This window comes from Haematobia irritans, chromosome 4 (genome assembly GCF_050003625.1).
Source record: "Haematobia irritans isolate KBUSLIRL chromosome 4, ASM5000362v1, whole genome shotgun sequence".
Lineage (NCBI taxonomy): Eukaryota > Metazoa > Arthropoda > Insecta > Diptera > Muscidae > Haematobia > Haematobia irritans.
This window is the reverse complement of record NC_134400.1, coordinates 131,204,141-131,218,503: the sequence shown is the minus strand read 5'-3', so window position 1 is coordinate 131,218,503 and position 14,363 is coordinate 131,204,141. Positions and strand designations below refer to the sequence as shown.

At 29.5% G+C, this 14,363-nt stretch overlaps 1 protein-coding gene across 1 annotated transcript; it reads left to right on the top strand.

Moving 5' to 3' along the window:
• Positions 1–3,511: 3,511 nt before the first annotated feature.
• LOC142233893 (uncharacterized) lies at positions 3,512–4,757 on the top strand. The gene has a single exon (XM_075304951.1). It carries the CDS (start codon positions 3,631–3,633, stop codon positions 4,705–4,707), a length of 1,077 nt encoding a protein of 358 aa, XP_075161066.1. The 5' UTR covers positions 3,512–3,630; the 3' UTR covers positions 4,708–4,757.
• The last annotated feature ends 9,606 nt before the right edge of the window (positions 4,758–14,363 follow it).

Here is a 14,363-nt window from a genome sequence, read left to right as displayed (position 1 = left end):
ATTTTCTATAGAAATAAAATTTTGATAAAAGTTTCTATAGAAATAAAATTTTGACAAAATTTTCTATAGAAATAAAATTTTGACAAAATTTTCTATAGAAATAAAATTTTGACAAAATTTTCTATAGAAATAAAATTTTGACAAAATTTTCTATAGAAATAAAATTTTGACAAAATTTTCTATAGAAATAAAATTTTGACAAAATTTTCTATAGAAATAAAATTTTGTCAAAAAATTCTACAGAAATACAATTTTGACAAAATTTTCTATAGAAATAAAATTTTGACAAAATTTTCTATAGAAATAAAATTTTGACAAAATTTGCTATAGGAATAAGATCTTGATAAAAGTTTCTATAGAAATACAATTTGGCAAAATTTTCTATAGAAATAAAATTTTGACAAAATTTGCTTTAGAAATAAAATTTAGACAAAATTTTCTATAGAAATAAAATTTTGACAAAATTTGCTATAGGAATAAAATTTTGACAAAATTTTCTATAGAAATAAAATGTTGTCAAAATTTTCCCTAGCAATAAAATTTTGACAAAATTCTCTATAGAAATACAATTTTGACAAAAATTTCTATGAAAATAAAATTTTGACAAAATTTTCTATAGAAATAAAATTTTGATAAAAGTTTCTATAGAAATAAAATTTTGACAAAATTTTCTATAGAAATAAAATTTTGACAAAATTTTCAATAGAAATAAAATTTTGACAAAATTTTCTATAGAAACAAAATTTTGACAAAATTTCGATAGAAATAAAATTTTGTCAAAAAATTCTACAGAAATACAATTTTGACAAAATTTTCTATAGAAATAAAATTTTGACAAAATTTTCTATAGAAATAAAATTTTGACAAAATTTTCTATAGAAATAAAATTTTGACAAAATTTTCTATACAAATAAAATTTTGATAAAATTTGCTTTAGAAATAAAATTTTGACAAAATTTTCTATAGAAATAAAATTTTGACAAAATTTGCTATAGAAATAAAATTTTGACAAAATTTTCTATACAAATAAAATTTTGACAAAATGTTCTATAGAAATAAAATTTTGACAAAATTTTCTATAGCAATAAAATTTTGACAAAATTTTCTATAGAAATAAAATTATGACAAAATTTGCTATGGAAATAAAAGTTTGACAAAACTTTCTATAGAAACAAAATTTTGACAAAATTTGCTATAGAAATAAAATTTTGACAAAATTTTCGATAGAAATAAAATTTTGTCAAAAAATTCTACAGAAATACAATTTTGACAAAATTTTCTATAGAAATAAAATTTTGACAAAATTTTCTATAGAAATAAAATTTTGACAAAATTTTCTATACAAATAAAATTTTGATAAAATTTGCTTTAGAAATAAAATTTTGACAAAATTTTCTATAGAAATAAAATTTTGACAAAATTTGCTATAGAAACAAAATTTTGATAAAATTTGCTATAGAAATAAAATTTTGACAAAACTTGCTTTAGAAATAAAATTTTGACAAAATTTGCTATAGGAATAAGATCTTGATAAAAGTTTCTATAGAAATACAATTTTGACAAAATTTTCTATAGAAATAAAATTTTGACAAAATTTGCTTTAGAAATAAAATTTTGACAAAATTTTCTATAGAAATAAAATTTTGACAAAATTTGCTATAGGAATAAAATTTTGACAAAATTTTCTATAGAAATAAAATTTTGTCAAAATTTTCCCTAGTAATAAAATTTTGACAAAATTCTCTATAGAAATACAATTTTGACAAAAATTTCTATGGAAATAAAATTTTGACAAAATTTTCTATAGAAATAAAATTTTGATAAAAGTTTCTATAGAAATAAAATTTTGACAAAATGTTCTATAGAAATAAAATGTTGTCAAAAAATTCTACAGAAATACAATGTTGACAAAATTTTCTATACAAATAAAATTTTGATAAAATTTGCTTTAGAAATAAAATTTTGACAAAATTTTCTATAGAAATAAAATTTTGACAAAATTTGCTATAGAAATAAAATTTTGACAAAATTTTCGATTGAAATAAAATTTTGATAAAATTTTCTATAGAAGTAAAATTTTGACAAAATTTTCTATAGAAGTAAAATTTTGACAAAATTTTCTATAGAAATAAAATTTTGACAAAATTTGCTATAGCAATAAAGTTTTGACAAAATTTTCTATAGAAATAAAATTTTGACAAAATTTTCTATAGAAATAATATTTGGACAAAATTTTCTATAGCAATAAAATTTTGACAAAATTTTCTATAGAAATAAAATTTTGACAAAATTTTCTATAGAAATAAAATTTTGACAAAATTTTCTATAGAAATAAAATTTTAAAAAAATTTTCTGTAGAAATAAAATTTTCACAAAATTTTCTGTAGAAATAAAATTTTAACAAAATTTTCTATAGAAATAAAATTTTGACAAAATTTTCTATAGACATAAAATTTTGACAAAATTTTCTATAGAAATAAAATTTTGACAAAATTTGCTATAGAAATAAAATTTTCACAAAATTTTCTGTAGAAATAAAATTTTAACAAAATTTTCTATAGAAATAAAATTTTGACGAAATTTCTATAGAAATAAAATTTTGACAAAATTTGCTATAGAAATAAAATTTTGTCAACATTTTCAATAGAAATAAAATTTTGACAAAATTTTCTATAGAAATACAATTTTGACAAAATTTCTATAGAAACACAATTATGAAAAAATTTCTATAGAAATAAAATGTTGATAAAATTGTTATAGAAATAAAATGTTGATAAAATTTTCTATAGAAATACAATTTTGACAAAATTTTCTATAGAATTAAAATTTTGACAAAATTTTGTGTAGAAATAAAATTATAGACTATAAGATGGTTGGATGGACGCACGTTTCGGAATTATTACATTCCTCATCAGCATCCTCTACTTGCAGCAAAACTATCAACCAATTATCAAAATAAATTCGGGTAGTTCACAAAACCCAAAGTGAACCACAATTGAACCTTCCGAAAAAGGTTTATGGTAGTCGGCTTTTGCCGAAATAAATCTTTGTAAAAACATCTCTATTTTCCTTCGCCAATGTTAAATCATCGATTTGGGTGCAGTTTGCTGGGTTTGTGGGATATGACCGCTCTAAGGCAGATCATACGGCCTAAAAATCATTTTGGGGGATGTGACTGCTCGCTAAAATTATTTTATAATTTTTTTTTTAAATATTTAATTTGTTTTAAAATGATGACAGAAAAGTATCGAAATAAATATTCCTCATAATTGATGGTAAGAATTACTTTAATTTTTCTTGCGAACCGTAAAATATTTCTTCACATTTCGAAGCATACATGGATACATTTCCAGATTTTCTCTGCTTTAAATTTGCCACTTGTTGAGCAATGTTTCGATTTGGCTGACAATCAGAGTGCTATTATTGCGGCTGTCATTGTTGTGTTTGTAATACTGAAAGTACCTTCTTTAATATACCTTGGGATTTTAGAAAATTTTTCGATCTGCAGTCAATGTCAAAAAAATGTATTGCATACAATTTTATTTTGTACATTTTGTCTAAATATGTAGATACATATTTGGAATTTCAATCAAGCCTCTGTTAATAGTAGTAATAATCTCCTCCACTGATATGGAATTTAAATTAGAAGAATTAGCTAATATTGCTCTGGGAGCTCCGTCTATAACGAATGTCAATATAGCCGTCTTACAGAGTCTCATGGGAATTCTACTTAAAAAACTAAATTGCCAAAATGAGCCGGTATTCTTGAGCACTTTTGAATCGGAAAAATTACAAAAAATTTTGAAAAAATCTCAAATATCTCCATTAGCTTTCAATGATGAAAATGTGGAAATGGTGGTTGATAAATTACAGCATCTAGAAATTTTGCAACAAACTGTAAGTGAATTAGAGAAAAAACTCTCCTGTCATTTGGAGCAAGTCCAGAGTAGTAACAATTTCGCTGACAGCAAACTCGAATGGGAAAATTGGCAAAATTTTGGTACAGAAGATTTTTGCACGGTTTGCAATCCTGATAATGATGTTGCTTGCAAATTGCTTAAGAACACCGATTTCCTTAAGAAACTATTGCGACGCCTCTCCTCGCCAATGGTGGAAAGGGTTTTTCACTTGGAAGATAAATTGAAAATGCTGCAACAGGAATTCAATCAATTTATAGCCAGAGCTGAGGATGAATATGCTAAAATTCAATTGCTCGAGACTTGCATCTATGAAATCGAGCTATTGCGAAAAAAGATCAATGAAAATCAAACACAATTTATATGCATAATGGAAGAAGTTCAGGAAATGTTAGATGCTAAATTGGATAAAATTCATACGCCAGCCCTTAAGAAATACATCAGGGACGGGTTCCAAAGAATTACGCAAGACCTTCAAAATGTGCATGCTCGTGAAGAATGCCCCCGTGCGGCGGGTATTATAATTCAAGGTTTACGTTGCTTGTCATGTGGTAGCGCAAATGTTTCCAGCAATGTGGGGGTCCACTCTATGGCCATGTTACCCGATGCCAAGCCTAAACAAAAACTAACGAAACATTGTAAAAAACCCCAAACGATAAACGATCACCCAAGTGTTAAGCAATCATTGGAATTTGAGGTAAAATCACTGAAAAAAGGTAAATGTGGCAACAAATATGAAAATGTGCAATTCATAAAAGGGCTTGATGGCAATTTGTATCGAAGTGGATAAAATGCAATCTTTTGCCGAATAAATTTATATATTTTTTTTTAATGACAAAATGCTGTAGATTTATTTTAAGACATATACGGTTATTGGTCTTAAAACCCTCTACAATATGCAGGTAGAAAAATTATTGCAAATGGGCCATCTCGGACCACGTTTAGATATAGCCCATATATAAAAAGAAAATTTCAATCCGATCTGGTTGAAATTTGTATCCAGTCCCTAACTTTCATGGTTTATGTCAGTCCATTAAAAATATTATCGTTAGGACAAAGATTTCATGTATTAAACTGTTTTGATTTATAATACGAATGTGAATTTTGCTTAGCATTTAAGACATAATTCTCTGATATAAAGTTTTTGCCTTGTCCAAAAGATGAAAAACATTTCAATGAAGTTGTTTTATCATCTTAGTTAGCCCTACGGACGAAAAAGACTGTTTTTCATATGTTTGGGTGTAAAAATTATATGTTTGGAACTCAAATTGTTTAACACAACATTTTTAAGTACAAGCATATAATGTTCATAAACTAGCATAACATGTTTGGGACATATATGTTAATATGTTAGAACATATTATGTTTGGGACATAAAATGTTTGTAAATATAATATGTTTGGATGCCAACATATATTAATTTAGAAATAGCTTATAAACATATATGTGTTTAGAAAGAGGGACCTAGAGAGTATGCTGCAAGTAAAATAATGGAAATAACCAATTGGCGCCTTAAAAATATATATACACAAAGAAAATTTCATTAAATTTTGTTTTCTACCAGTGTATGCCTGATGTGAATTATAATATGTTTTAACAATACAAAATATTTTGTTTGGACTAATCCTGCAAATATATAGGCTTGAAGAAAAAGGTCTTTGGGGTATATGTTACAGAAGCGATTTTTTTTGAGGGTGCAGCAAAAATATTTGGAAGTTTTTCTAAAAGCACAACTTAAAATCACTTCCAGAAATGTCCTAACAAAGATGATCTTTTAATTCAATTTCTTATAACCCGCTTTTTCATTGGTAATTTAAAAAACCACTACTCCACCATAGGATGGGGGTATATTAACTTTGTCATTCCGCTTGTAACACATCGAAATATTGTTCTAAGACCCCATAAAGTATATATATTCTGAGTCGTGGTGAAATTCTGAGTCGATCGGAGCATGTTCGTCCGTCTGTTGAAATCACGCTAACTTCCGAACGAAACAAGCTATTGACTTGAAACTTGACACAACTAGTTGTTATTGATGTAGGTCGGATGGTATTGCAAATGGACCATATCGGTCCACTTTTACGTATAGCCCCCATATAAACCGATCCCCAGATTCGGCTTGCGGAGCCTCTAAGACAAGCAAATTTCATCCGATCCGGCTGAAATTTGGTACATGGTGTCAGCATATGATCTCTAACAACCATGCAAATATTAGTCCACATCGATCCATAATTATATATTACGCCCATATAAACCGATCCCTCGATTTAGCTTGCGGAGCCTCAACGAGAAGCAAATTTCATTCGATCCGGTTGAAATTTGGTACATGATGTTAATATATGGCCTCCAACACCCATGCAAAAATTGGTCGAAATCGTTTCATAATTATATATAGCCCCCATATAAACCGATGCCCAGGTTTGACCTCCGGAGCCCCTTGGAAGAGCAAAATTCATCCGATTCGGTTGAAATTTGGTACGTGATGTTAGTATATGGTATTCAATAACAATGCAGGAATTTGTTCATATCAGTCCATAATTATATATAGCCCCCATACACAGAAAAAAAAAAGTGTCTCGTAAATTTAAGAAGATTTTTACAATAATTTATTACAAGAATTTTCCAGAATTTTAGTTCATTTTTCGTATCTTCAACGAAAATTAACTACTCGGAAGGAAATTTTACAAATTCTAAGTAGCAATCGTTTAGTTCATGGCCTACAAAATACGATGGAAATTTCCTTAAAAAATTTCTTAACTGGTAGTTAAAAATTCGTTTGTCATGCTATAAAACTACTTGTGAAATGTAAAGTACTTTCTAAATAATAAGTGCAATTTACTATAAGATTTTTTTGTATGAGAAAATATTTTTTTACGAAAAATGAACTTGAAAGTGGATAGCAATTTCTTACTGACAATTCTTATAGTTAATAATTGTTGGTAAAAAATTACCCAATGAAATATTTTTAGTTCACATGTAATTAAATTTATAGAAATTTTCGTCAAAAATGGTAGATAACATTTCTTGAAAATTTTGCAAATTTTAAGTTAAACGTTTCATCGTTCATAAACTGGTGTGCCTTTACGAATATTATTCTTAGAGTAAATTTTCAGCAGATGCGATGAACTAATGAATAGTACAGAGATTTTTATCGGCATAGTGGAATGAGATTAATGTAAAGTGATGTTACTTGAGTTTTGTTGTGTATACATGAGCGTGGGTTGTTTTTATTTTTGTTCATTTAGTGGTTTGTGTGTGTGTGTGTGTGTGTGTGTGTTTATTGTGTGGATGGTTTATTTGGCTTGATGAGGTGTTGTTTTCAATAAAGGCACATGTGTTTTTGTTGTTGTAGGAATGTTTTGGCTTTGCTTGGTTTTGTTTGGCATGCTTCAGTTGTATATTTGGCGTTGGCGTGGACTGTTGCATCTTTTAAGTAGGTATGCAACAAGGGAATATAAAGGCATGGAATATTTTGGATTTTTGAGACATATATTGGTGTTTGTTTATTAAACCTTTTAAATGAATGTTATTAATATTTTATCGGTAGTTTAGAAAAAAGTTATTACGAATATTTAGAAAATATGTTGAAAGTGTATTGAAATTTTTAGTATTCTATGTAAAAAATTAATATTCAATTCCAGATGAATTTGGAAAATTTTTATTATATCTCAGCGTATAGTTTATTTATAAATTGGTAAGTATTTTTTTAACATGACTTTCTTTTAAAAAGAATATTTTTTACGTATATTATTATTTGTTAATTATTTTTTTGGAAACCAGTTTAATGTTTTTCTTTGTTGTAAAAACAATATTTAATTTCAGAGCAACTCCAGATGGATTCGGACAAATTAAAAAAATAGAGAATTGGTAAGTTTTCTTTTAAAAATTGGCTTTATTTCAACTAGAATATTTACGTTTTTTGTGACCTTTTTATCATCAAAATTACAGGTTTTTAATGCCTTATTTTAGTATTTTTTAATAAAATTTTTTGGAAACCAATGTAATATTTTTAATGTAAAAACAAATATTTAATTTCAGAATAACCCCTTAAAAATTTGGACAAATTTTTAGTACTCCTTTGCCTGTAATTTAATAGTGAATTGGTAAGGATTCTTTAACTTTCTTTTAGCCCTGGACAGTCATCCTTATTTTTTGTACTTAACGTCATACTTCGTCATTTTGACTACGGCTCATTTCAAGACGCTATAATTTTCATCGTGAGCGAAAAAGTGAACCAAAATTGAGTTTATTTTCTTATTCTATTTGGTTTTAAGTAGTATAAAACAAAAATTAATAAAACGGTCGAATTAGTATAACTTAAATTTACCATTTCCCAATAGACTAAAATGCATTTTAAATCGAAAATGAAATTACGTGTCGTCATTTTGACGAATGATGACTGTCTAGGGTTATCAAGAATATTTGGTTTTTTATGCATATTATTATTATTTTTTTCATTAAATTTTTTGAAAACTTATTTAATAATTTTATTTAATATTTAATTTCAGAGTAACCCAAATAAATTTGGACAACTTTTTATATTTCCCCTCAGCGTACAATTTAATAGAGAATTGGTAAGTTTTATATTAAAACTTTGTCTTTCTTTCAACTAGAATATTTATTTTATTATATCCTTCACATCGATAACAACACAGTTTTATGAGTTTATATAAAATACTTCATTATTTCTCTAATTGTTTCAGGTACAAATTTTATGAGATACGTTTTCCAAAGAAAAGTTGAATTCCTTACACCATTTGATAAAATGCCCCCAAAATATGGTAAGTTACAAGCTAAAATAAAGATTTAAAAAATCATATTTCATTACATGGTGTTAATTTTTAACTATTTTCATCATTGCTTCCATTTTTTTCCAGCAAGATATGTGAAAAAATTACCTATGATGAATAAACCAGGGATAAGTCAAAATGTTCAAACAGCGAGTTCAAATGAACTACTCTCTGTTCCACGTGGTCATAATTTTTATTCACAAAAAACATTGTATTAAGAACTTTCATCATAAGTTTTTATAATAAAGTACTTTTGCTTAAAGAAAGTTTAATTTTAATATATGAAAATTTTCATAATAGTAAAACAGTTTGTTGTTCCTTTAATTATTTAATTTCTCTGTACTGTGGAATGATTGATTTAAAAATAGTTTAGTCGTCGACATTTTAAAGAGACTGTTAACCAATTTTTATTATCGGGTTTCCCAAAAAATAAGCAATTAAAACAAAATAATACTGACTTTTTAACTTGGTAGTGGTATATAAATCTTATGGCGTTGTAAAAATGAACTAAAATACAATGTTATAGATGAACTAAAATTTAAGAGAATTATAAACTAGACAAGTTGAAAAAAATCTTAAGGGCTAAATCATGGTCAATATTACTACAGTTTAGTTCATATTGCAATGGAAAAGGGTTCACTGTTTTTTCAGTGTATTAACCGATCCCCAGATTTGACCTCCGGTGCCTTTTGGAGAAGCAAAATTACTCCGATCTGGTTGAAATTTGGTACGTGGTGGTAGTGTATGATATTTAACAACCATGCCAAAAGTGGTCCATATCAGCCCATAATCATATATAGCCCCCATATAAACCGATCCCGAGATTTGGTTTTGGAACCTCTTGGATGAGCAAATTTCATCCGAGTCATTTGAAATTTGGTACATTGTGCTAGTATATGGTCGTTAACAAGCATGCCTAACTAGGTCCATATCGGTCTATAGTTATATATAGCCCTCAGATAAATCGATCCCCAATCACACAAAAATTGGTCCATATCAAGTTCATAATTGTATATAGCCCCCATATAAGCGACCCCAATATGTCAATTCTGGCCTCTACGCACCGTGCAAAAGTCCATATCGATTCGTAATTAAATATTTGTAGACTTACCTATACATACCTTTTTTGTCTAATACATATATACCACGTATGGGCTAACATTTTAGAAAACGATGTTAAGAAGTTTTAAGATACCACAACCCAAGTAATTCGATTGTGGATGACAGTCTTTGGTAGAAGTTTCTACGCAATCCATGGTGGACGGTATATAAGATTCGGCCTGGCCGAACATACGGCTATATATAAAGGGTGATTCTTTTGAGGTTAGGATTTTCATGCATTAGTATTTGACAGATCACGTGGGATTTCAGACATGGTGTCAAAGAGAAAGATGCTCAGTATGCTTTGACATTTCATCGTGAATAGACTTACTAACGAGCAACGCTTGCAAATCATTGAATTTTATTACCAAAATCAGTGTTCGGTTCGAAATGTGTTTCGCGCTTTACGTCCGATTTATGGTCTACATAATCGACCAAGTGAGCAAACAATTAATGCGATTGTGACCAAGTTTCGCACTCAGTTTACTTTATTGGACATTAAACCAACCACACGAATGCGTACAGTGCGTACAGAAGAGAATATTGCGTCTGTTTCTGAGAGTGTTGCTGAAGACCGTGAAATGTCGATTCGTCGCCGTTCGCAGCAATTGGGTTTGTGTTATTCGACCACATGGAAGATTTTACGCAAAGATCTTGGTGTAAAACCGTATAAAATACAGCTCGTGCAAGAACTGAAGCCGAACGATCTGCCACAACGTCGAATTTTCAGTGAATGGGCCCTAGAATAGTTGGCAGAAAATCCGCTTTTTTATCGACAAATTTTGTTCAGCGATGAGGCTCATTTCTGGTTGAATGGCTACGTAAATAAGCAATATTGCCGCATTTGGAGTGAAGAGCAACCAGAAGCCGTTCAAGAACTGCCCATGCATCCCGAAAAATGCACTGTTTGGTGTGGTTTGTACGCTGGTGGAATCATTGGACCGTATTTTTTCAAAGATGCTGTTGGACGCAACGTTACGGTGAATGGCGATCGCTATCGTTCGATGCTAACAAACTTTTTGTTGCCAAAAATGGAAGAACTGAACTTGGTTGACATGTGGTTTCAACAAGATGGCGCTACATGCCACACAGCTCGCGATTCTATGGCCATTTTGAGGGAAAACTTCGGAGAACAATTCATCTCAAGAAATGGACCGGTAAGTTGGCCACCAAGATCATGCGATTTGACGCCTTTAGACTATTTTTTGTGGGGCTACGTCAAGTCTAAAGTCTACAGAAATAAGCCAGCAACTATTCCAGCTTTGGAAGACAACATTTCCGAAGAAATTCGGGCTATTCCGGCCGAAATGCTCGAAAAAGTTGCCCAAAATTGGACTTTCCGAATGGACCACCTAAGACGCAGCCGCGGTCAACATTTAAAAGAAATTATCTTCAAAAAGTAAATGTCATGGACCAATCTAACGTTTCAAATAAAGAACCGATGAGATTTTGCAAATTTTATGCGTTTTTTTTTTTAAAAAGTTATCAAGCTCTTAACAAATCACCCTTTACTTGTTTTGTTTCAAATAGGTTAAAAACAAAGAAAGGATTAATATAATGTTACGAGTTAATTAAATTTTGCCAAAAAAACACTAAATCCATTCTAGAAAAATTGCGAATTTTTGAAAATACGTGAGTCAATATGCTGACGATGTTAAAATTATAAAGGTTATTCGGAATAGTGATGACCAATCCTTACTCCAATCTGATCTGAATAGCATGTACAGATGGTGCTCATCAAATATGATGGAACTGAACATAAGGAAATGCAAGCATATCTCTTTTTATAGATTAAATTATATCGACACGAATTATAACTTGAATGGCACAACGCTTGAAACTGTTGAATCCTTTAAAGATCTTGGAATACTTTTGGATCGTAGGCTAAATTTTAGATCTCACATTTCTATGACTGTAAATAAGGCCTATGGATCATTTGGATTTGTCAAGCGCTGGAGTAAGGAATTTTCTGACCCATTTGTTACAAGAAACTTATATACTTCACTTGTGCGTCCTATCCTGGAATATGGATCTGTAATTTGGGACCCACAGTACCAAATTCATTGCAATCGTATTGAATCTGTTCAGAAACAATTTTTACTGTTTTGTTTACGTCGGAATAACTGGACACCTCAAACCTTGCCGTCTTACAAAGAAAGACTATCGCTCATCAAATTACCTACACTGAAAAGTAGACGTACCATGCTGAATATCTGTTTTATGGTTGATTTAATTAACGGAAGATTTAAATCTGACTTCCTTATTAACAGCATATCATTCAATGTACCCTTTAGACCTACCCGCAACTTTGAACTGCTCCACATTGAATACTTTCGAACGAACTTTGAAAACAACGATCCACTTCGCCGTCTTTGTAAAGAATTCAATAAATTTTATTATTATCTTGATTTGTCAGAAGAGAAATACAATGTAAAGAAAAAGATAACATTATTATTAAATACTTGATATAATAAACGATATGTATATAATGTAATATATTACTGTTAGTCTGTAAGGGTTTAATCAATAGATGAAAATAAAAAAAAAAAAAAAAAAAAATAGTTTCAGACAAGCGTTAGGATGCATTAAAATCTTTAACAATATAAAAATTACTTATTTGGCATAATATCCCAAAATTTTTAAATTCATATACAAAATACTGAATTCGGATCAAATCATACAAAGTGATACAAATTCAGTGCAACGGCTGTCGAAAAGGATGACAAGCCCATGTTAAATTCATCGCTTCTGCTCCAATTTTGCACTACTTCCGGACTAATTTTTTTGGCGTTTTTTTTGCTGGGTAAGTGATTCAACTTAAAAATGGCTGTCAACTTGGCTTTAATAATTCTTCAAAATTATTGAAATTGTCTTTAAATTTGTTGATATTTTATATCTTACCTATAAAGCAAACAAAGTGTGTCAAAAATGGTGTGTATCGGTCCATGTTTTGGTATATCCCCCATATATACCGAACTTCCGATTTTACTTCTTGGGCTTCTAGAATCCATAGTTTTTAACTTCTTGGGTTTCTAGAATCCGTAGTTTTTATCCAATTTGCCTCAAATTGAAAATCTAGAGGTATTTTAGGACTATAAAAAAGTGTGCCGAAAATGGTGGGTATCGGTCCATGTTTTGATACAACCCCATATAGACTAATCTCCAGATGTTACTTCTTGGGCTTATAGAAACCGTAATTTGCCTGAAATTGGAAATCTAGGAGTGTTGTAGGACCATAAAGAGGCGCGACGAAAATGGTGAGTATCGGTCAATGTTTTAATATAGCCCGTTCTCCCAATTTTACTTTTTGGGCTTGTATAAACCGTAGTTTTTATCCTATTTGCCTGAAATTGTAAATATACTGGAATTTTAGACTCAAACAGGTATATACAGTAGTAAGTTCGGCCGGGCCGAATCTTAAACACCCACCACCATGAATCAAATATAATAGTTTCGTTTAGAATTGCAGGGGGTTTGATGACAGATATTTTCCCAAGCAGATCAGTTCAACCAGTACGCTTCCCACATATAAATGTAAAGATTTTACCTATGAAGACTAGATCAGATTCTGAATTTATAAGAACCATTTTTTGTTTGAGTTTTAGAGGAATCATAAACATCTCTTGTAAGTGTGCCAGAAAATGATGAAATAACTCCTTGATTTGAAATCTAAAATCTGTGGATTTTCATCCTAATTATTTAAATGACTACGAGAAGTAAAATCTGGAAATTTTGCATTCAGTCTCAAGCAATTTTCATGATCAGTGCGCCTTCTATACCCTCAATAAGTGAAATCGGTCTATATGGAGGCCTTACCAAATGGACCGATAAAACTACACTTTGTTATGGGTCTAATTTCCATTTGTGGCAAATCGGATAAAAAAACTACAATTTCTAGAAACCCTAGGAGTTAAATCGGGAGTTCGGTGTAATGGAGGCTATACCAACACATGGTAGGATACACACAGTATTCAGCACATTTAATTGCACTCAAAAAAAAGTGAACTCTCTATTTCACTAAAGCCAATTTAACTTTATTTTAGTTCTTGGAATTATTATGTTTGGAGAAAGTTTCCTTTACTCTAATAATTTTTTGTGTACGTTAGTTAAATTAACTAAAACCGAGGAAAAAAATATGCTCAAATGAAGCATAAAGATTAACTAAATTCGTGTCTTCCACAAAATAGTTCAGAATTTCTTTAAATTGGTAAATTTTACTACAAAATGCGTCCATCATGAACTTCGTATGTCACTAAAGACATTCTTGCAATTTTGAACTCCAAGTTTTTCCTTGAAACTACAAAATTTTTTTTAACAAGTGAAAAAAACTTAGCTATGTCTAATAACTTTTCTTGAATTTTTCGAAAAATATTTACTTATTTTTATGACATCGGCGTGATGCCAACGTTTGTAATACTGTTTAGTTAAAATTTTCTATAAATATTAAAAATTTTCTAAAATTAACTGAAAGTTTTCTCCCTGGTGGGTTCACTGTTTTTTCAGTGTGTAGTTCTAGAATCTAGACCCCAAATCGGAGGCCCGGTTTATAAGGAGG